Source organism: Heteronotia binoei, chromosome 9 (genome assembly GCF_032191835.1).
Source record: "Heteronotia binoei isolate CCM8104 ecotype False Entrance Well chromosome 9, APGP_CSIRO_Hbin_v1, whole genome shotgun sequence".
In the NCBI taxonomy this organism is placed as follows: domain Eukaryota; kingdom Metazoa; phylum Chordata; class Lepidosauria; order Squamata; family Gekkonidae; genus Heteronotia; species Heteronotia binoei.
In genome coordinates this window covers 57,280,691-57,304,541 of record NC_083231.1, presented here as the reverse complement: position 1 = coordinate 57,304,541, position 23,851 = coordinate 57,280,691, and the positions used below count along the sequence as shown (strand labels likewise).

Below are 23,851 nucleotides of genomic sequence, written 5' to 3'. Positions count from 1 at the left end.
TTCTTATGTTCCAGGACAGAGCCCTGGTATTGAAAACAGTTATCAGAAATCTTGTGTACAAATTAGATCTTGCCTCCCATCCATTTATGACTTGAAGGAAAAGGGTTCCCATAATATAGGAGGAGACCATAACTCAATGGTAGAGTACTTACTTGGCATGCAGGAGGTCCCAGGTTCAATCCTCAGCATCTCTAGTTAAAAAGATCAGGTAGTGGGTGATATGAAAGATCTCAATCTGAGATCCTGGAGAGCTGCTGCCAATCTGAGTAGATAATACTGACCTTGATATACCAAAAGCCTGACTCAGCTTCATATATATATATATATATATATATATATATATATATATAATGAAGCTGAGTCAGGCTTTTGGTATATCAAGGTCAGTATAATATGATATATAATATATAATATGAGAAAATAAGACTGAACAAAACCTGAATATGGGATGAATGCAGGAAAAATCTGTGAGGCCCGAGGCCAAGGGAATATGGAGAGGTAAGCAAGAACCTGATGGAAGAATCTGAGAAAATTATATTTTTATTTGCTACAGGCTACTAATATAAAAAATGCATTTAGCAGGCTTTGGGGGAGCTTTCGTATGGTAAGTCTAGAAAACATTTGCCCTTAAAACTTGTACACAAATTCTCATGGCTAAACACAATCTAGTGCCACAGATAACCAACACCTGGGAACTAGAGCCAGTAGTCCATCCTTGGGCCTACCAGATATTAATGCATGGCAACATATCTGAATACACGCAAAACATGCAGTGCTTATAGGTCTAAATCACATTATAGGAACATAAGAACATAAGAGAAGCCACGTTGGATCAGGCCAATGGCCCATCCAGTTCAACATTCTGTGTCAGTGGCCAAAAAAAATCAGGTGCCATCAGGAGGTCCATCAGTGGGGCCAGTACACTAGAAGCCCTCCCATTGTTGCCTCTCCCAAGCACCAAGAATACAGAGCATCTCTGCCCCAGACAGAGAGTTCCCTCAACACCCTGTGGCTACCACTGATGGACCTCTGCTCCATATGTTTACCCAATCCCCTCTTGAAGCTGTCTATGCTTGTAGCTGCCACCATATCCTGCTACATGTGTTAATCACCCTTTGGGTGAAGAAGTACTTCCTTTTATCTGTTCTAACCTGACTGCTCTGCAATTTCATTGAGTGTCCATGAGTTCTTGTATTGTGAGAAAGGGAGAAAAGTACTTCTTTCTCCACCTTCTTTATGCCATGCATAATGGGATAATGCTATAATATCTTTTTTGAGGTGCCATGACCAGAACTACACACAGTACTTCAAATGACACAGTACTCCAAATTATCAATTTTCAGACTTTACTACAAAAGGTGTCTATGCCATGTAAAGCAATAAAATCACCCAAATCCTCCAACCAAGTCAGGCTGCCTGGCTATAGACGAAGACTGAAGATTTATAACCCGCTCTTCTCTCTGAATCAGAGAGAGGGGCTTACAATCTCCTATATCTTCTCTCCCCACATCAGACACCCTGTGAGGTGAGTGGGGCTGAGAGGGCTCCCACAGCAGCTGCCCTTTCAAGGACAACTCATGTGATAGCTACGGTTAACCCAAGGCCATTCCAGCAGCTGTGTCAAGGAGTAGGGAATCAAACCCAGTTCTCTCAGATAAGAGTCCATGCACTTAACCACTACACCAAACTGGCTCTCTTAATTGCCTTCAAAGCAATTAAGGGTTACATTTTCAACAACATGGCACCATTAATGGATTTAGCATCTTTGTCTTAAATAATCAGTGCAAATCTTTCTCTTCATAAAGATAGCTTTTCCTAAGGGAAATTATGATTTTCTAATACTCAGAATGACTAGGTCTGTTTACATCTAAAAATCTACCATAATAAAATGTGTTGAACTGGGCATAAGCATTTGTCCAAAAATACTATGTGGCCATTCTTATCCCTTGCCTCCCTAGTTCAAAGTATGCAGGCTTTCCACTGCTGTTATTAAAAAATCTATTTGAGAACACAGGTACAGCCCTCAATCAGGTTGAAAATTTGTGTGGCTGTCACTCTCTTCCTTTCTGCCTAGCAAAAAGTGCTGTTATGGGTTCAGGGCCAGTGGGAAAGTTTTTTCTACTTCCCATTTTCAGTTTTCTTTCAGTTCTAATTCCCACTTTTTGGAGAACCTCAGGCTCAAGGGATAAGCCTACTTGATTAGGCTGCCACCATGATCTAAAATTGAAGAGAAAGAGAAGGAGGTTCTCTCTCATCTTTTGGCACAAAACTCATTGTAGAAATTGGCAAGGTGACTCCAGTGCTACAACAAAGAACTCTTCAGACATGGTACCCTATTGTCTTCAGTTGAGAAACAGACCCAGGCAGGGGGGAGCCCAAAGTAAGCCCTCTTATCTCTGCCCTATATCCTCTGCACGTGAAACAGAGAACCAAGTAGTACAATCTGAAATAGGACAATTGACAGCTTTGGACAACTAGTGGAGAACAGCTAGATTTGAGCACCTAGAGAATCTAGAGAACAACAAGACGTTGGGGATATAAGCTTTGAGGAGCCAATGCTCCCTTCATCAGATATGAGCTTGTGGGGAATGTCACGTCTAAATGCTTCCCTACAAAAGAAAAAGCAGTACACAAAACAGATGAGGCTGAACTAGAATTCTTTAATGTTCTCTCCTAGTCTTGTCTTGTGCACTTTGGCTGTTCACACCAAAGTAGCAGCTAACACTGCTCACATTGTGAAAGAAAGGGTTAAACAGTCCTTTGCCTGTGCTGGTGTATGCAGGAATGAGTCACTGGGTTATGCTTTCCAAGCCTTCATACTTAGCTCAGCTGCAACTCTGATCCCAAACTCTGATCCTAATTAAATATTACTTGCTAACCAAAATCATAAATGTTTTGGATTCTGTGCACCACAAGGGTGTTTCCCTTCTGCATGAATAATTCTATGAGTGTGCAGTATGATGCATCATCCTTTGTGGATATTAACTGCAGTCTACCCTGGTTAGGTTAGTTCTTAAACATTAGTTCATAAAAGAGGGGTTCATCAGTTTGGAATTTCAACATAACATCAACAAACTCATACAAAACATAAGCCCTCACCCATATGCCATTGTGCAACAGTAACTGTACTCAGTGGCACAAATGCTTTAATTAGACTCCATGTGTGCGCGCACACACACACACATAGACATCACTGAAACAGCAACCAATGCCTGGGCTTTTTAGTAGTCAAATGATGGGACGCAAAAATAGGTATTTAGAACCAAAAAAAGTACTGGGGCACCTTAAATATTAACAAATTTAGTGGGGCAAAAACTTTTATAGAGAAAAAAAGTTTTTTTAAAAAATAAATAAAACTCCACTGAATCCCCTCTCCCCTTTTCTCTATAGTGAAGGAATATATAACTATCATACTCTTAGGTATCCACTGTTTCCTCAGGTATCCACTTCAGTTATTTGACCATTAACAGTTTATACCACGTTGTCAGTGCCAGGGCTTTTTTTGAGCAGGAATGCACAGGAGCGTAGTTCCAGCTGACTTGGCACCGAAGGCCTAATATGCAAATGAGTTCCTGCTGGACTTTTTCTACAAAAAAGCCCTGGTCAGCACAATCCTAAACAGCATTGCACCCTTCTGAGTCCTCTGAAGTCAATGGTTTAATAAGTGTGTAATTCTGTTTAGGACTGCACAGTGAACTTATTCGTGTTTAAGCAGCCACAGAACAATCTGTAATTTTGCTACAATAGAATGACACAGATTGGCCTACAGAATATTTCAGTATAGATATTTTGAGGGACTCTAAGAGCAACAGATTGTAGAAAAGCTAAACTCTCAGTCCACACAAAGACAGCTTGTTCTCAGGAGCTGCTGACTCACTGCACTACACCCTTTATGGCATTACAAATACAAGTTTGTAACAGTGGCCTTTGAAGAATGTGCATGATATACAATTCTAAGTTAATATAATACAACCACACCCTGCTTTAAACTTGCCTTTCAAGATACAGCAGCAGAGCACTTACAAATGAAGTGTTCACCTTTGCTGTTCTAACACTCTACATTACACAGCTACCACATCATGCACTGAAAGGAATTTTCACTGGAAAAAAAATACATGCTGCTAATTCCATTACTCATATATCCCAAATTAAGCTGTAATCATCTGACAGCAGTGACTGTCTTTTATTCATTCCTGCATACATATGCAAAGCACAACATCTGTGGAGCATCCAGAAGTTTTCCAGCTGGGTAATGAGAAAATGGAACTGCCATGCTCCATTTTCTTGTCCTCTGTATTCCAGGGGTCCTTTTTACCCAGGGGTCACAGATACTGGCCACTTTGTACTACCCTTCCTTGCAGAGAACATGCAACTCAGTGGTGATGCCCACCTGCAATCTGTCTGCTAAGGCCATGACCCTTGGGAGAACCTCAGAGTCTGGCTCCAATGCAAAGGCCTGAGCCTGGTCCAGCCCTTGAATTAGGGGGGAAGACTTTGCCCAGGCTGGCTATATGCTCAGGTTCATCTCCCTCTCCCTGTATCTCACATAACAAACAGGAAGACTTGATGCTGACTGAGAAGTGGGTGGCCTAGTGCTAACAGCAAGGACTGCATCTTGAGGATGGCAGTGCCCCAGGAATCCTTGTCAGTACTCCTCAGCCCCAGAACATCATTCACCACTAGGTGAAGGTGTGTTCACTATGCAGACAATGCTCTTGAGGTGCACAGCCTTCACTGTTATCAGCATATTAGCACCAGTGTCCATGCCCATGTAGCCACGGATGATGTTGCCAATCACTCCTGCAGACTACTCTGTATAATGGTGGCAATGTTTTGTACCATGTGGTCTGCATCTATCCTCTGCTTATGGAGCACAACCACTTTGTAGCCCAGTGGCAGGACTATCCCCTCCTGGGGCTGGTCTATACCTTGACAATCCAAACAGACAAGTCCTCTGGTTGCCACCAGTGGACAGTGAGGGAGAGGTAGTGATGCTGCTGACTGCTCCAGAGGTCTGGTGTGAAGTGAACAGTTCTGTCTTGCACTCCAGAGAGCTCAGCCTTGACCAACACCACTGCGGAGCAGTGCATAGCAGGCAAGACTCATTGGCTTATGGTTCTCCTCAAGAGCATAGAGTATCAGGAAGCCAAGTGATGCAGCAGCTGGTGAAATGTCCTCCATTAGGGAGAAGGAATGACTACCCACAGCGATGATCTTGCCTTCTGGTGCCCCTGTTGGTCTCCCTGTGGTAATGTGCCTTGATGCCCAATGCAAGCATCCCAAGTACAGGAAGCCTTTCTTGGAGGGACCTCCTGGTTCCTCCCTCCGTTTCCCCCTGTGGAGGATGGAGAAAGACAACTGTTGTGGTGGGTTTGTGCCCCTCTGGACATTGGTATTGTACACCTGGCACTCTGCCACATAGGAGTCACTAGGGAGAGTGCAGAAATGTTTCCAAACTGTGGGCTCAAAACAGGGCCCCAGGACTGGAGAAGCTGAGAAGGACAGCTGCTTGGGGGCAGTCCTCCTCTCCAAAGAGTGTTAGCAACTGCTGGTGTCTCTGGGCTAACAACTCTTTTGCCTCTGCAGAGAGCCTCAGGAACAGGTCAGGTAAAGGAGGCTCTGAGGTCCCTGGTGATTCCCTGCTAGGTCCTGGCTCCAGTGGAATAGCAGGATGGGTTTGGTGCCTAAGAATGGGGGCCTGTGGTACAGAGGAGTGGAGAATTTCTTCCCACTATGATGAGCACTTTTTGCACCCACTTTCCCTCTCATGGCACAGAGGTATTTACCATTAGGAGGGTATAAATGTGGGTCCTCAGCTGAGGCACACAGTAGGAAAGCCCCTCTGCTTGGAAAAAGCAGAGAGATGGTGTGGTTCAGAGCCCTAAATCCACCTAACACCCTCAAATTCCAGCAAGGGAGAGGAGCTCACAATCAAAATCTGGTCCTCAGTCGAGGCACATAGTAGCTAAGCCCCTCTGCTTGGAATGAACAGAGAGATGGTGTGGCTCAGAGCCCTGTGTCCACCTAACACCCAAACCCCAGCAGTGGAGAGAAGTTCACAATTAGGAAGGAATAAATGAACTGCTCTGCTAGTCTGATTTTAACAAATTCCCTCTCTGCATAACTGACAAATGACAGAGGAGAGGGTGTGGAGCAGAGTTGAGTGTATATATAGCATTCTGATCTCATAGTGCAGAATGGGAACTCTGCTACTGGCAGTCAGTAGTGCCTGTTAAGCTTTGGAGGGCTCCTACAGGTGTTTCCAAGGCTACAGAATTCATCTCCCCTGTTGCTTTGGAGTTTTATAAACAGTTTAATTGAGCAAAGACAATCTATCTGGAAATGTATCCATTCCCAAACTGTCATGAACGGCACCAAAATTTGTGGAATGTTTTTGCCAGTCGCCCCTCCATGAACATCGCTTCGCAAACCACGAACTGGCCAAAATTCATGACAAGTTTTATTTCATGAGCCAGCACATGCCCACTTTTAGTTATTTCTTTCCTACATACACTTATCCAGAAACTGTGCAGGCTCAATGTAACAACATGCCCACTGGCTGCAGCCTTATATCCACTGCAGTCATGTAAATCATGTTTGTAAAGTACTGGGGTCGGCGCAGTAAGAGACCAGAGTCGGAGAGTGATTTCAGCAAGCTTTACTTCAGGAACACCAACACAGACTGAGCTCTATTCAAACCTCCCGCTCCTTTTATACAATTCTTTCCCCCTTCTGATTGGACCTTAACTATGTACATGGATTGGCTATTTACAGAGGCCTAAGGGCCTATCAGGGTACAGTATGAGCCTAGATGTTGATTGGCTACTTATGTTTCAATCCTTCCCCTGATTGGGCACGCTTAGGCCTTCTCTGGAACCCTGGTGTGGAGTACAAGCTTGGCTTGTTCAGCTTCCCTCCAAAAGTAACAGTTCCCTCCAAAAGTAACAGTTCTCCATTTGAACCTAGGACACAACACCCCTCCCCCCATAGTTCCAGCTATCAGGTGACATAGTCCTGGAGATATGCCGGAGGGCGGCGGTCTCGTGTCGAGCGTCGGAGCTCCGAGGGGACTGGGCGTTCTGACTCGGTTGGTGGTTCCGCGGCTGCAGAGCTGGAGACATCTGGGACGGCGGCCCCGGAAGACCTGGGTTCAGCTGCGCGGTCGGGGGTCTCCTCCTGCTGGGCCGAAGCGGGCTCCACGGAACCCTGTTCTGTGTCAGGCTCACGGGGACTTATGTTGTCCGGATCTGGAGCCTCTGACCTTGGCTCCCCGGCAGGCAGGCGACCACGGAGTTGGTCGATGTGTCGCCTCAGGAGATGTCCACCCTCCAAGGTCACTGCATAGGAAACTGGTCCTGTGACGTGGTCCACCTTTCCAGGGAGCCAGGCGGGGCCAGTGGTGGCATAGTTCCGTGCCCACACTGTCTCACCTGGGTAGAACCCTCTGGGGGCTTTAAGGTGTTCCGGCGCCGGTCGCCTGTCTGGGGCTCGGTCAGGGTGCAGCTTGTCCAGCAGGGTGGTGATGCGGCGGCCCATGAGGAGTTCGGCTGGACTGCGACCTGTGGAGGCGGTGGGTGTGGTCCGGTAGGCCATTAGGAAACACGCCAAGTCTTTTGGCCAGTCTGAGGGGCCCAGACGGTTCAAGGCCTCCTTTGCTGTGCGCACCATCCGCTCTGCCTGGCCGTTGGTGGCTGGATGAAACGGGGCAGAGCGAATGTGTCTGATGAGGTTCCTGGCTAAGAAGTCCTGGAACACTGCGGACGTGAATGCTGTGCCGTTGTCGGTGACGATGGTCTCCGGCAACCCGTGGGTTGCAAAGATGGCCCTCAGAGCCGTGATGGTTGCCTGCGATGATGGCGAGGGCACCTGGACCACCTCCAACCACTTGGAGTATGAATCCACTAGTATGAGTAGAGTCCGCCCATGGAAGGGGCCAGCAAAGTCCATATGCAGTCTTGACCAGGGGGTTTTGGTGGATTCCCATGGTTGCACTGGGCCACGTGGGGGGTCAGGCCTTGACACCTGGCATGTCGGGCACCTTTTAACCCAAGCCTCAATTTCTGCATCGAGGCCGGGCCACCAGACATAGCTTCGTGCGAGAGCCTTCATGCGGACTATGCCCGAGTGTGCCTCGTGCAGGGCTCTAAGCACTTGGTCTTGCAAGGGTTTGGGGATGACGACTCTGTTGCCCCATAGTAGGCAGCCTTTGTGGGTGGATAGTTCGTCTTTCCGGGCTGCAAACGGAGTAAATTCCGGCCCAGTCGAGCCCTTGGGCCACCCCCTCCCCACCCAGTCCAAGACACGGGAGAGGACTGGATCACGAGCGGAGCGGGCAGCAACGTCGCGGGCGAGCAATGGCCTGTCCGGAAGCATGTCCATCAGTAGGATCTGATGAGCCGGGGCTGGATCGGGATCCACGTCAGGCAAGGGCAAGCGGCTCAGGGCGTCAGCATGGCCCATTGCCTTGCCCGGGCGATGCACTAGGGTGTAAGTGTAGCCGGCTAGAAAAATGGACCAACGGAGGACCCGTGGGGACAACACCTGAGGGGTCTGCCGGTCTGATGCAAAGAGGCCCAAGAGGGGTTTGTGGTCCGTATAGAGGGTAAAGGGCCGGCCGTAGATGTAATCATGAAATTTTTTGACGCCGGCCACAACTGCCAACCCTTCTTTGTCGATTTGGGCGTAGTTCCGCTCCGCCGACGAGAGGGTCCGCGAGTAGTACACGATAGGGACTTCGGTCCCATCAGGTCCCAGTCGGTGGCCCAGAACTGCCCCCACGCCATAAGGGGATGCGTCGCATGCAAGGACCAAGGGCAGGGTCTCGTCGAAATGGGCAAGGACGGAGTTGGACATCAGGAGGCCCTTGATATCCTGGAAGGCTTTAGCGTGCTGGCGGCCCCACGCCCAGGGTCGGTTCTTGTCTAGAAGCCGGTGCAGGGGTTCGGCCACCGCTGCCTTGTGGGGGAGAAAAGCATGATAAAAGTTTAGGAGGCCGAGGAAGGCCTGGAGTTCTTGCTTGTTGGCGGGCGCTGGAGCATCTCTGATGGCACGCAGCTTGGCGTCGGAGGGGTGGACCCCCTGGGCATCGATGGAGAACCCCAGGAATTCCACCCGATCCACGCCCAGGAGGCACTTCTCCCGTTTGACCTTGAGGCCGGCTGTTTCAAAACGTTGTAGGACTCCTCTAAGGCGGGCGGCGAATTCTTCAGGCGAGGCTGCAGCGATCAGCACATCATCGAAGAATGGAGTGACTCCGGGAAGTCCTTTTAAAAGAGAGTCCATGAGTTCCTGGAACAACCCCGGAGCCACACTCACGCCAAATTGCAACCGCTTTACTCTAAAGGCCCCCCGGTGGGTCACAATTGTTTGGGCGTTGGCCGTGGCCTCATCCACCGGCAGCTGTTGGTAAGCTTGGGCCAAGTCCAACTTGCCAAAAAATTTTGCGCCGGCTAGGGTGGCTAAAACGTGGCTGACGATGGGCACAGGGTATGCGTGGGCCTGAAGAGCCTTGTTGAGGGTGCACTTATAGTCTGCACAAATCCGCACTTCCCCACTGGGCTTGACTGGAGTCACGATGGGCGTTTCCCAGGCTGCGTGGGTGACAGGCTCTAGTATTCCCTGTGCAATCAGTTTATCCAGTTCCTCCTCAATTTTAGGCTTGAGCGCGAATGGAACTCGCCGCGCTTTAAGCCTAATAGGCCGCACTGTGGGGTCGAGGTGTAGTGTAACCGGGGGACCCGTGTAGCAGCCCAAGGTGCCATCGAAAACGGCCGGGAACTCTTCGCAAACCTTGTTAAAGTCCACTCCGACAGTCTTATTGACCCCCCTGATCTCTATTCCCAGGGGCTTGAACCAGTCGAGACCCAAAAGGTTTGTAAGGTGGTTCTTGACCACTAGCACTTGTAGCTGGCCCTTGAACCCCTTGTATTCGACTGGGACCGGGCCCACTCCCAAGATAGGCACCTTATTCTTCTGGAAGTCCACTAAGGTAAACCCCGGGTCCCTGAGACGAGGCCTCAGCCTGGTGGGGATTTTAAAAAATGTCTCTGCCGCTATAATAGATGATGCTGACCCAGAGTCCACCTCCATTTGGCAGGGCACCCCCCCGATCTCTACATTGACCCGGATTTTGGAGGGCCTGACTGGCGAGGGTAGGTACTGTACCGGGTATTGGTGGGCGTGGAGAGCGTCGGTCTCGAAGTCTGGCTGGCCTTCGGAGTGCGCAGATCTTTGCGGGACGCGTGCTCGGGATGTGGATCTGCAGGCGATGTGGCCTTCCTTGCTGCAGAGTCGACAGGTGGCATTCCGGAATCGGCAGGTCTTTCGCTCGTGCTGGCCCCCGCAGCTTGCACATGCAGGTGGTGTCTTGTGTCTCATGCCCTGTGGGGTATGGGTGGTCTTCCTTCCTGCTGAACGATAGCCGGTTTGTAGAGCTTTGTCCTTGTCTGAGTCCTCTGTAGATGGTTCAGGGTTGATCTGGTGTGCCGCAGCCTGTCTTGTCAGCCGTGGCCCTGCTGATCTGCCCTTCTCCCAGCTGGTGGCCACATCGATTGCCTTTGTTAGGTCGCACTCGGAGAGGGACAGGAGTTTCTGTACTAGTTTTTCGTCCCTCAAGCCCCATACAAACTGGTCGAGAAGGGCTTCGTTGAGGTCTGCGAAACTGCATCGGCTTGCCACCCGGCGCAGGCTTGTCAAGAACGCCATCGTGGTTTCGCTTGCCTTCTGTGTCCTTTGTCGGAAGTCCCAGTGCCGGGTGAGCTTGGTTGGCTGGGGCTGGAAATACTTCTCCAGAGCGCTGATGATGTCGTCCACCGGCGTCTCTGAGAGCTTCCTGGGTTGGAGAAGAGCCCTGGCTAAGTCCACGGTCTCCGTGCCACACGTACTGATAAGCAGAGCTCTCTGCATGGTAGTCTCTGTAATCTTCCGGAAGGTCAGGTATGACTGGAAGCCTTCGACCCACGAGTCCCACAGCTCGGGGCGATCGATGCTAAAGGGCTGCAGGAGGTTGGCTGGAGCCTCCATTCTTGGCAGCGTGTCTGGGCGGCTTGCGAGATGGGGTGTGCGCAGAGCGGAGGTGGGGACCCAGATGGCTTGGATTTAGCCACCTTTCCGTGTTCCTGGTTCTGTTGCTGGTTCTTACTGGCATCCCACCTTCGTCGCCAGTGTAAAGTACTGGGGTCGGCGCAGTAAGAGACCAGAGTCGGAGAGTGATTTCAGCAAGCTTTACTTCAGGAACACCAACACAGACTGAGCTCTATTCAAACCTCCCGCTCCTTTTATACAATTCTTGCCCCCTTCTGATTGGACCTTAACTATGTACATGGATTGGCTATTTACAGAGGCCTAAGGGCCTATCAGGGTACAGTATGAGCCTAGATGTTGATTGGCTACTTATGTTTCAATCCTTCCCCTGATTGGGCACGCTTAGGCCTTCTCTGGAACCCTGGTGTGGAGTACAAGCTTGGCTTGTTCAGCTTCCCTCCAAAAGTAACAGTTCCCTCCAAAAGTAACAGTTCTCCATTTGAACCTAGGACACAACAATGTTCAATTATGGAAATTATAAGCATCAAAATGTACAAGGCAGAGGTGCTCCTCGGGCACTTGATACAGCCCTCACAAAGTAAAAATGGCCTAGGGTAAACTGATTCATGAAATGTTAGTTGTGAGAGGCCCATTATTTTGCGATGCCAGGTCATCAAATAATCTGACGTTGAAATGCCCTGTCCTTTCTGCTCTAGATTCTGCATTCCAAACTTACAGTTCTCAATTCATTTTAATGATGCATTTCAAACAAAACTGCAGTTATCTCAGCTAGATAATAACATACAGTACTGTATTCTTTGATAAAAGACTAGGGAGGGAATCACAATTTGTTTTTGTTCTGCAAAGCTACATGCATATGTAATAATACATCAGAGGAAAATGAAAAGTGACTACAGTATTGTTTAGTATGCCTCCTTTTAAAATTGAGCTGTATGTACTGAACATTATTCTCAATAGACCTTGCTGCAAATTTCTAAACTTTCAATTTTGTTTTTAAAAGAACATTATTAAGATCAGTAAGCTCAAAGATTAGCCTTTTTATCCTTCTATCTGTTTCCAACAATTTAAGCGGTATTCCACAAAGTTCTGTTAAAACAGTGCTTTCTGAAAGTATCATTTTTGATACTTTCCAAAACAGAAAGGTTTTTGAAGAGTCCTTAAAGAATTTGAGGAGGACTACTGGAGAGGACCCCCCCCCCCAAAAAAGAAGAGATTATAGTTCTAGGTATCTTAATCGTCAATATAAAACAGGATTTAAAAAAAAAAGAAAAATTGGTCAAAGTTTCTTTAAGATCAGATAATTCATACTGCAGCTCTAATCGATAGTTAGTAGATGGCAGTCAGCAGTATTCATAAAAGCCGCTGACTGAAGATGTTTTAGAACTGTTTCTAAGCCAGTATAGCAAATCCTTTCCTGTGCAAGTTAAAGGAAGAAATGCTGTGAAATAAGCTTTCATGAAATACAATGCCCACTAGATCAGATGCATAAAGTGTGCCTTTAGTTGGTGACTTACATTTGGGTATAGTGGGATCCAAGTAGTGCAAGTTGCACTAAATGGCCTTTTGACCCTTTTGATTAGAATTCTGTTTCCTTCATATCTGTACATATTGCCACCACACTATATTCTTCATACATATATACTTCAGTCCATGAAAGTTTTTTCCACAATAAATGGTAGTCTTCAGAGGCACCACAAGACTCCATTTTGTTTCTGCTGTGACAGTCCAATATAGCTATGCTTCTGACAAATGAAGCTTGACCCTTACAGACAGGGACATCAATGGAATTTTTTACCTATACTGCAATATATAAACCCTTCCTTCCCATGCAACCTATTCATTATAATTATTGACATTTTGCATCCTATTCATTATAATTACTGACATTCTGCTACCTCAATACTGCAATATAATGGCTTGGATACAGAGAATTTCCACATTCAATACATTTACTCTTATATGATCAAGCATTCATCAATTAATATAGTATGTGGTCACATTAGGCTTGCTGTTTGCCTGTGGGCAGTGGGACTCCCAGATTCTATGACCCACTGGGGCTTTTTACTCCAGCAGGAGGGGGTGGGGAGTGACATTGTGATGACATGCAACATTGCTATGTACCACCCACCCCCCACTCATATCTACTAGTTGCTGCTACTATGGCTGGCAACCATAGATGACATGGAGGATCAAGCAGATCTATTTGATTTGCCATATGAAATCCTCACCCTACCCAAACCATGCTGGCTTTTTGGGGGCCCCCAGAGGACAGGAGAAAGTTTTTTTTTCTCAGGAAAGGTGGATGTTTATGTAGATGAACCACTGTAGATAGACGTCCAGGCTGGATTTCTCCCAGATGATCAATATGCTTTTACATCTTGCAGGGAAAAATGAGGAATCCCTCTGATATGAGGAACATCAGACTATTGGTTACTGCATTCTGGCAGGTGGGGGAGGATTGAAAAGGAGCTGTTCTCTCTTTGTCTTTCTATGTGAGTGCATCCACATTCACAACAGCTACAGAGTATCATTTTGTGCATAATTTTTTAATCTTCCAGATGTAGTTTCCAAGTCTTTTCTGTTTTCATTTACTTTATTAGTATCTACACCATGATTTCTGCAGCCTATATACCCTAGAGACACTGATAGGAGAATAAAGCTTTGTACTTGTTTAAGAGATAGAGACTGACTTGATTCCTACTTGCAGGACTTGGCAGGGTGTCAACACCACTAAATAGCTGATATTCCTCCTACCATTAAACTGGTCAGGGGGTAAATACCAGGCAATGGCAGTGGCAACTAAAGGGAATGGCCCTTAAAGCTCTTAACAAACAGTTGGGGAACAGCAAGGGATCCCTACTGGGACAGTTAGATTTCCCTTGGCAAAACTAATTCCCCTGGCTTCTATGCAAGATTGTCCTCACTTGTCTGCTTGATGGCTGTTTGTATGGACAGATCGGGATGGGAAATACCCCTTTTTTGCTCTTTACATTTTTAACATCTGCCATTACAGACTGAACCATGATTATTTTGTTTGAACACTTGGACCCCACACATCATGAACTGTGTCCTTTCCATGGCAGCATATTACGATCTGGATGATTTAGATTAATTTCTGTAGGACACAGAAACACACTAAGGATGGTATGTAAAGCTCACCCTAAGGTTTGGCTTTAAAAAAAAAAAATTACTGGAATCTCTGGGAAGAAGCCCATTAATCTTGGCCCAGAATTAAGCACAAGAAAAGGCCCTGAGAGTGCAGATGTCAAATGAATATTCAGGGAGTAGGCTGAATGAAGTGTCTTCTTCATTCTAACTATTTCATTTATTCTACACATTTCCTCTGGAAGAACAAGGTAGAAAGGAAACAGGGAAAAATAGTTGACAGGATCCTCTTGTCTGCAAGCCCTACAACTTGTAATTTGGACCCTTGCCCCTCCTGGCTCATTAAAACCTGCCAGAGGGAGCTTAGGTATCCTGTACAGGATATCATAAATAGATCCCTGATGGAAGGGCATTTTCCAGCACCTCTTAAAGAGGCGGTGGTCCGCCCCCTCTTGAAAAAACCAACGTTAGATCCGGCCGAATTGGCACACTATCGGCCGGTCTCGAATTTACCCTTTTTGGGAAAACTTATTGAGAGGGCAGTGGCGTTGCAACTACAGAGTTTCCTGGAGGATGCTTCCGTTCTCGATCCCTATCAATTGGGCTTTCGTTCGGGTCATGGGACGGAGACAGTGCTGGTTGCTCTGGTGGATGATCTTCAGCGGCATCTGGATCGAGGCAGCTCAGCGGTACTGATGTTGTTAGACCTATCGGCAGCGTTCGATATGGTCGACCATCGGTTGCTGACCTGCCATCTCGCCGACGCAGGGTTTCAGGGGTTGGCTCTACAATGGTTTTCCTCTTTCCTTGATGGTCGGGGACAAAGGGTGTCGATCAGGAATGAATTGTCCCGGAGGCGCCCGCTTGATTGTAGGGTGCCTCAGGGGACAGTACTTTCCCCGATGTTCAACATCTACATGCACTCCCTTGGCCAGATTGCCCGGAGGTAGGGGCTGGGCTGCCACCAGTATGCTGATGACACCCAGGATGACACCCAGCCTTCGTAATCTCTTCCTAGTTTAATGATGTTATTTTGGGTTGTCAGGGTACATTTTCACAATTATAATTCAAGCACAATCCTAAGTATGTCTGCTTAGAAATAACTTCAGATGGTAGCTGTGTTGGTCTGCAATGGAGCAGCTAGATTTGGGTTCCAATGGCACATTAAGGATATACCCCCCAAAATCTTGTTGGTCTCTGAAATGCTACTGGTCCCAAAGCTAGCTATTCAGAAATAAGTGTGTTCAATAGGACACTCTCAATTAAGTACGCATGGGACTTAAGCACATTTGGTCAACAACTATAAATTCTGTGTACATTTTAAAGCAAGTCTTGTGTTTTCCTGCGCAGTGGAAGTAAAATTTAGTGGAAAGATAACATATCTAGACTGTATTAAATGTTTGTCTATTGAGGGGAACTATTTCAGTCCACTGTTAAAGTCTTTGTTTACTTTCTATTACTACATACCTAAAACACTGTAACATAATTTTAAACAAAAGTAATCCAAAGGAGAAATTAAAAAAAAAACAGAAACAGAAAACTTACCCTGAAGAGCGGTGGTCAGGTTTATTTCTTTCAGTACGATCTAGAAAAGAAAACACATAAACATTGAATAGTTTTATCTCGTTTATACTTGAAGGATGCTAAAACCATCCTGCCAAAGCACATTTTAAAAATAAAATTCTTCAAAATCAAAACCTAGATTCTCTTATTTGGAAGATGTTTACCTTTTTTTAAGGGATAAGCTTGCTGGAGCGAAAAGCTTGCTGGAGCGAAAAGTCTACTATTGCAAAGTCTGCTGCTCTTTGAAACATATCGTTGCATGTACTTATTGATTTAACTCTGTTTAAAAAGGGAAGAGATTTTTGTTTTGCTAAGAAAGTGCAACAGCAAAGGAAAGCCAAACCGCTGGATTACTCAGTGTAGAAAATAATTCCATGAATCACAGCTGGCAGCTTCTTCTGGGAGGATGGGAGGAGTGGTTGCTTCAACAATTTCTGTGAAAACACCAGGACTGTAATTTGATTCTGTCACTAACTGACAAGCCTCCTCTGGACTTACAGGCATCCAAGCCCTTTAACACTCTTAAACATCTTTATTCAAAAATCATTATTAGTAACGGGAGACATAAGGTGAAAATATTGATTAATTAAATTACACAGGATGAGATCTTGCAGATTTATTGCTATTATAGTCATACTCTTCGACAAATGATTTTTGCCGTTCTAAAAATCCATACTTTTTTTTTTAATATATAACTGAAAAACTGAGTAATTCATATAATGGCAACTAAAAATTTCTCAACTAAAAATATGGCAAGGATGTAGGTTTTCTGCAAAAAGTTTTATTCAAACTGTATGAAAACCCACAGAGATTACTAGAGAACTACATAATATTATTTGGAGATCAATTTTTGTTCAAATCATATTGTTTTCCTATTTGTAAAAACATTCCAGTTAATCCCAAAGTAAGTCTTTCTTCTCTTTAGTTATAACTATTATTTATATTATTCATGTAAAATACATATAATACCGACCAGCATCATTTTTCTCTATGCAGACCAATCTTCTGAAAAGGGCTTTCAACTTAGTGAAGAATTAACTCCAATGAAATTATCTTGCTCCATTTCACAAAGCTGACTTGTATTTGATATTCAGTATTCTGTGTCTAAGCACTAATGCACTGATTGTCAACACACACACATATACCGAGAATACATCCATCTAAGTTACTCTAATGATTGGTCAAAATATTGTTCTTTCCCTATGTTCTATAGATTTGCACTATTATTTAGTGCTTCTGTTTTGCTTAACAACACTATAATACCCCAACTATTCCCCAGTAACCAATACATTTTCAGTTCATAAATGTTAACATTACATCTATGCAATATATAGCAACATGATATTTCAGCTTTTATCTCTGGTGAGCTTTGCAACTGTAGTTCTTCAAACCTGAAGTCACTGTGCAACAATAACATAACTTTTCAAGCTATAACCCCAAAAGCTTCTCGACTCACAAGAAAAGACTTCCACTCTTTTCCTTACAATTCAACGTGGTAGTCACCTTACCTGAAACCACAGATGTTCTCTCTTTGTTTTGTATTTGATGCTAGGATTAAAGTTTCTTGGCTTGGCATGCAGACATGTAACAGCAATAAACCAAGAGGAGTTTCCACATTGTACAACATCAGAAGTGAGCAAGAGAAATCACAGAGCATGTAAACAGCATCCAAGCGCTTCCCTCCTAGGCCTGTTTCTGATTGGCAGCTGCATCGCAGCCAGTCTGAGAGCTGGAATGCTGTCATTCAGGAAGTTAGTGCTATTTCTTTTTCCCTTTCGCTCTTTGTTTAAACAGGAAACGGTTCTGTTAGAGTTACACAGTTCAGCTTAAAACAAAGAATAGCAACTAACACACAATTGTAATAAAAAGTTATAACTACCTTTTTTAATTCCATAAATTTAACAGCTTTATATAAATGTGTTGATACAGGGCAATGCATATTAATTTTTCTTAAGGTCAATGGTGACACAAAAGAAAAATCTTTTTACAGAAGACTTGTTTATTTTGATTTCGAGTTCCAAATAGCAGAGTGATTCAGTGAGATATAAGTAGTATAGCTACACTGCTCCCAAGGTACAACACACACATTAAAAAAGTCTCAAATAACTAAAATATCTAAGATTTTGAAATCTTTTTCCTGAAAAGAAAGACTCTTTTTAGACCAATTAGCCCACTGGTGGCAAATTATTTTGTCTACTATACTTAAGTACTTGATTCTGTTCTCCAGGCAACCCTGGGCTGGGGTCCTGCAAAGCCAGGCAGAAGGGTAGCCAAGCCCCCAAGGCTGTCCAGGTGATTCGTGGCAATGGCCAAAATCTCCACATCAGCCAAAAGGCTTGTGGGAATGATTATGTCTGCTTCTCCAGAACTGTGATAGTGCCTCAGCAGACTAGGAGAAAATTATCTTAAGACTGAGGGAACTTCATACATTCAATACTGAGACATGGTAGCTACGGCATTATTTCAAGCAATTCTGAGCAAAACTGCCTTTGGGGAAGGAAATAATTATAAGGTCTCCTGAATACAAATGAATCAAACTTGAAATTTCCATATACATCTATCTAACTATATATGTATATGCCAGGGAGCCAATCTCCACTTTCCGCCACATACAGATATGCAGTGAAGAAGATCCACATGGACACTTCAGACATGACAATGTATTATGAAAACTATAATGGCTAATGTAAAGCCTCACTCAGTAGAAATCTGATCACAATCCAGACTTAAATTATTCAGTTACCAAGCAGCAAATTAAATCTTTATCACAAGTACCTTGCTTCACAGTTACTGGGAAAAATAATTTCAAGGGGGCTGCCTGACAAAGTAACAGAGTTGTGCAACACTTTCTGTCACATAAGCTTTCAAGAACCAAAACAGACTTTGTAGGATGGCAGAAAGTTTTTAAAATCAAAAGCTACATATAGCAGAAGAGGAGGAGACAGGAGAGCAGTTATTACAAAAGGAGGACTGAAGACTTCAGGAAAAGGTGTCAACATTTGCAAATGGTTGCTGAAGTGGATTAAAACTGCATTATTTAGTATGTGCATGTAATGTACTGGGAGACGAGACGTGGTGAAGGCATAGGTCTTTATTGGCTGGTACATCACACGCAACGACCAACACGCGGCCGGGTCCGCTAATATATACATGCCTCCCGGAACATCCCCTTCGCTGGCCAGCCCAATCCTGGCCAGTTAAACTTCCCGCCCTTGGTCAGGATTGGCGGTGGCTTTTCCCGCGCTGCGCACGGCGACCCGAGGGTGGCTCGGGTCGTGCGGCGCTTGCGCTGAGTCCGATACACTACACTCCTCCCCTCCTAGTTTAAACTACATAGTCCTGTAGGTACGCTGGCGTCCTGCGTTCCCGTGTTGATCTCCTCGGGGTTGCCGTTGGTGCGGGGCCCGATCCCAACGTGGGTGGCGCCGTTTCTGGCTGTTGCCGGCCCGGGTCGGGTGCTGGCTCCGGTTCTGGTCCCGCGGCTGCGGGGGCCTCGTACGTGGGTAGCTCCTGTATTGGCGGGGCCCCTTCTGGCGGTTCCGTTGCTGGCGGTTCCCTACTCTCTGCCTCTTCTGCCTCCTCGGGTAGGGTGCGGCGGCGCAGCTGGTCGATGTGCCGTCTCAGCACCTGGCCTCCGGCGGTGGTTACCTCGTATGACCGGGAGCCTGTCACCCTCAGAACCCTTCCCGCCAACCACTCGGGGCCGCTTGCGAAGTTTTTCGCATACACTGGGTCGCCCGGAAAGAATCCTCTCACTGCTTCCCGGACCTCGGGGGACCCGCGGACATCCGGCGCCCGGTCCGGGTGTAGCCTATCTAGACGAGTGGTCAGTTTCCTCCCCATGAGCAGTTCTGCGGGGCTGAAACCGGTTACAGGGTTTGGGGTGATCCTGTTGTGGAACAGGAATGCTGAGAGGCGGTGGTCCCAATCCCCATGTACTATACGGCCAAGGGCCTCTTTGGTGGTCCGCACCATGCGCTCCGCCTGGCCGTTGGTGGCTGGGTGGAATGGGGCGGACCTTATGTGCCTTATGAGGTACCGGTCGGTGAACTCCCGGAATTCCCGGGAGGTGAATGCCGTGCTGTTGTCCGTCACCAGGGTGTCAGGGATCCCGTGTGTGCAGAGGACCCTTCTGAGCGCCCTGACTGCTGCTGCGGTGGAGGTCGAGGCCACCGGGATTACCTCTAGCCATTTTGTATATGCGTCCACAAGTATAAAGAAGATCTGGCCCTGATACGGCCCCGCGAAATCCACATGGAGGCGGGACCACGGCCGCCCGTTCGACTCCCACCTGTGGACCGGGGCGGACGGCGGATTGGGTCTGGACTCCTGGCATGGTTGGCACCTTCTTACCCACCCCTCTATTTCGTCATCCATGCCCGGCCACCACACGTAGCTCCGGGCCAGGGCTTTCATTCTCACGATGCCCGGGTGGGTCTCGTGGAGATCCTCCAATACCTGTCTGCGCAGGGGGGGGGGCACCACCACCCGGCTCCCCCAGAGTATGCACCCCTTGTGTGTCGATAGCTCGTCCTTCCTGGACGCGAACGGCCGAAATGCTTCTTCCACCTTGCCCGAGGGCCACCCCCTTCCCACCCAGTCCCTGACCCGTGCGAGGATGCGGTCTCTCCCAGTCGCCCTAGCCACCTCGTCCGCGTGCAGTGGGCGCTCGGGGAGCGACTCAATGAGCATCACCCCGTGTGCCGGGGCGGGATCTGGGTCCGTTGTGGGTAGCGGCAGGCGGCTGAGGGCATCTGCGTGACCCATTGCTTTACCGGGGCGGTGTATCAGTGCGTAAGTGTATGAATTCAGGAACTGGTTCCACCTTAAAACCCTCTGAGACAGAATCTGGGGGGTCTGACGATCGGGGGCTAGGAGGCCGAGGAGCGGCTTGTGGTCAGTGGCGATGGTGAAACGCCTACCGTAGAGGTAGTCGTTGAACTTTTGCACCCCCGCCACGATCGCCAGGGCCTCCTTATCGATCTGGGCGTAGTTCCGCTCGGCAGGGGACAGAGTCCGGGAGTAGTAAGCGATCGGCGCCTCTCTCCCGTCCGGGAGTTGGTGCCCTAAGACCGCTCCTACTCCGTAGGGGGAGGCGTCACAAGCCAGGATCAGGGGTAGGTTTTCATCGTAGTGATGAAGTACCGCGTTAGAGACCAAGAGGTCTTTCACTGCCTGGAACGCCGCGGCTTGGCGTTTACCCCAGACCCACGCGGCCTGTTTATCTAACAAGCGGTGCAACGGTTCCGCCACGGCGGCTTTGTGTGGCAGGAATGCATGATAAAAGTTCAATAAACCTAAAAAACTCTGTAGTTCTGCCTTGCATTTGGGGGCAGGGGCCTGGACTATGGCCCTGGTCTTGTCCGCCGTCGGGTGAATTCCAGCCGCGTCCACGGCGAACCCCAGGAACTCCACTCGCGGAACACCCAACAAACATTTCTCCTTTTTGACTCTCAGCCCCGCTGCTTGGAACCGTCTGAGGACCTCTCGCAGGCGGCAGCTGAACTCTCCTTCGGTGGGGGCGGCGATTAAAACGTCGTCAAAGAAGGGTTGAACTCCGGGGATCCCTTTCAAGAGAGAGTCCATTATGCTCTGGAATATTCCCGGAGCTACACTGACCCCGAACTGCAGCCGTTTGACCCTGAACGCGCCCCTGTGGGTCACGATCGTCTGCGCCTCCGCTGTCTTAGCGTCGACCGGCAGTTGCTGGTATGCTTGTGCTAAGTCCAGCTTTCCAAAAACCCTCGCCCCGGCTAGTGCTGCTAGGACGTGGCTAACCACCGGGACTGGGTAGGGGTTGTCTTGCAGCGCCTTATTGATCGTGCACTTGTAGTCGGCGCAGATCCTAACCTCCCCGTTGGGTTTGACTGGCGTTACTATGGGGGTCTCCCATTCCGCATACGTTACAGGTTCTAGGACGCCCTGGGCTGTTAGGCGGTCCAGTTCTGCCTCTATTTTAGGCTTAAGGGCGAACGGGACGCGCCTCGCTTTAAGCCTTATGGGCCTGACCATTGGGTCTATCGGTAAGGTGATGGGCGGACCCTTGTAGCTCCCCAAGGACCCGTCGAAGACCTCGGGGAACTCCCGGCAGACCCCGTCGAAATTGCTGGCCTGCAAGTGGTCCACCCCCACCAGCTGGATCCCCAGTGGATTGAACCACGCCAACCCGAGAAGTGTGGTCAGTTGGCGCTTGACCACTAGGATGTCTAGGGGCCCCCTAAAACCCCCTCTTTCTACATGCACCCGGGCCCACCCCACGATGTGTACTGGGTTCTTCTGGAAGTCCCTCAGTACGAAGTCCGCTGGCCTCGTTTGGATGCGGCGGCGGGGACATAGTTTCTTGAGGGTTTCCTCCGAAATGATAGAGATGGAGGAACCCGAGTCTACTTCCATGATGCAGGGGGCGCCCTCGATTAGGACCGACATTTTGACCTTGTCTGGGGCCGATAGGGGCAAGTTCAATACCTGCAGACTGGTGGATGCCGTCGTGTGTGTGTCCAGGGAGTCGTGATGCGCTGACGGTTGGCGGCGGCTGTTCTTGGCCCGGCAAGCCCGGGCGATGTGGCCTGTCTTTCCGCAGCTGCGGCAGTCCAGGTTGCAGTACGGGCAGTCCCGTCGCTCGTGGGGGTCGCCGCAGCTGGCGCACCTGGAACCGGTGGTGGCGGTGGCCCTCTCCGTCGCTCGTTGTCTCGCGGGGGCCCGTGTGTCCGTTCTCTGAGGCCTCCGGAGCTGAAACGCTTCTTCCTCTGCTCGGTCTTCCAGCTCTGTTTCTCCTTGGTGGACTGCTTCGCCGCGTGGCTGGCCGAACGCCTTGGTGGCCCTCTCGAACGCCGTCGCCTCGTTGAAGGCTTGTTGTAGCGTGAGCTCCTCCTTAGCGAAGAGCTTCTGCTGCAGTCGTTCGTCTCGGAGGCCCCAGACGAAACGGTCCCTCAGGGCTTCGTCCCTTTTGTCAAAATTGCAGTTCCCGGCGATCTGCCGAAGGGCCGCCAGGTAGACCGCCGCTGTCTCCCCCGACTTTTGGTCCCTCTTGTGGAAGAGGAATCGGCGGGCGACGATGGACGGTTGGGGCGAAAAGTGGCCCGTGAGGAGTCTCACGACTTCCCGGTAGGTCCTCTCGGTCAGCTTAGCTGGAGCGGAGAGGCCTCTTGCGATCTCGAAAGTTTCTTCTCCACAGACACTCAGCAGGACGTCTCTCTTCCTGTCGTCATCTTCGATCAGGTTCGCCCGCAGGTAGCACTCGACCCTTTCGGTGTAGGTCTCCCATCTCTCGGGGTGCTCCGGGTTGAATTCCGCAAGATGGCCCGTCGTTACCGTAGAGTTCGCCATGGTGGCGGCGGGCTGTGCGATCCTGCGGTCTCACGCCTTCCTCGTCTCCGGCCCGGTCAGGTTCCCCTCGGGGCGGCCGGACCTATCTAGATCCCACCTTCGTCGCCAGTGTAATGTACTGGGAGACGAGACGTGGTGAAGGCATAGGTCTTTATTGGCTGGTACATCACACGCAACGACCAACACGCGGCCGGGTCCGCTAATATATACATGCCTCCCGGAACATCCCCTTCGCTGGCCAGCCCAATCCTGGCCAGTTAAACTTCCCGCCCTTGGTCAGGATTGGCGGTGGCTTTTCCCGCGCTGCGCACGGCGACGCGAGGGTGGCTCGGGTCGTGCGGCGCTTGCGCTGAGTCCGATACACTACAGTGCAAAAGCTCCTCACAAGACACATGCTACAACAAGATCTAGTCAAAAGAATAAGTGATTCATGCAAGTATGAGTTTTGGCCACACAAGTTGATGAACTGGCAAATTGGCAATGAATCTGAATTGGGAAAAAAAAACCCTTTTTTAAAATATGTGGACTACTCTAAGTTCCCATTAATCTAAGTCTGATAGTAATTTTTTATTTCGTTTATTTATATCCTGCCTTTTCCCCAATGAGGACTCAAAACAGCTTACATAGCTCTCCTCTTCCTTACTGCATTTTCACATCCATCTGGTGATGTAGGTTAAACTGAGAGTGTGTGACTGGCTCAAGGTCACTTAGCAAGCTTCCAAACTCAGCAACCTCTCAATAAAGTTGTTCTTTGAAATTCTAGTATGGAAATGTATATGTTTCATATTGAACATCCAGGGAAGCTGTTGAATTG

The 23,851-nt window shown here is 48.2% G+C and overlaps 1 protein-coding gene across 4 annotated transcripts in view; it reads right to left on the bottom strand.

Annotated features, from left to right (window-relative positions):
- SH3D19 (SH3 domain containing 19) overlaps positions 1-23,851 on the bottom strand; it is a 130,213-nt gene that overhangs the window by 65,492 nt on the left and 40,870 nt on the right. For all 4 annotated transcript variants that reach the window (XM_060246650.1, XM_060246648.1, XM_060246649.1 and 1 more), the window contains exon 2: positions 15,694-15,733. In XM_060246650.1, coding sequence (XP_060102633.1) covers positions 15,694-15,733 — 40 coding nt within the window. The remainder of the gene's footprint in view (positions 1-15,693; positions 15,734-23,851) is intronic.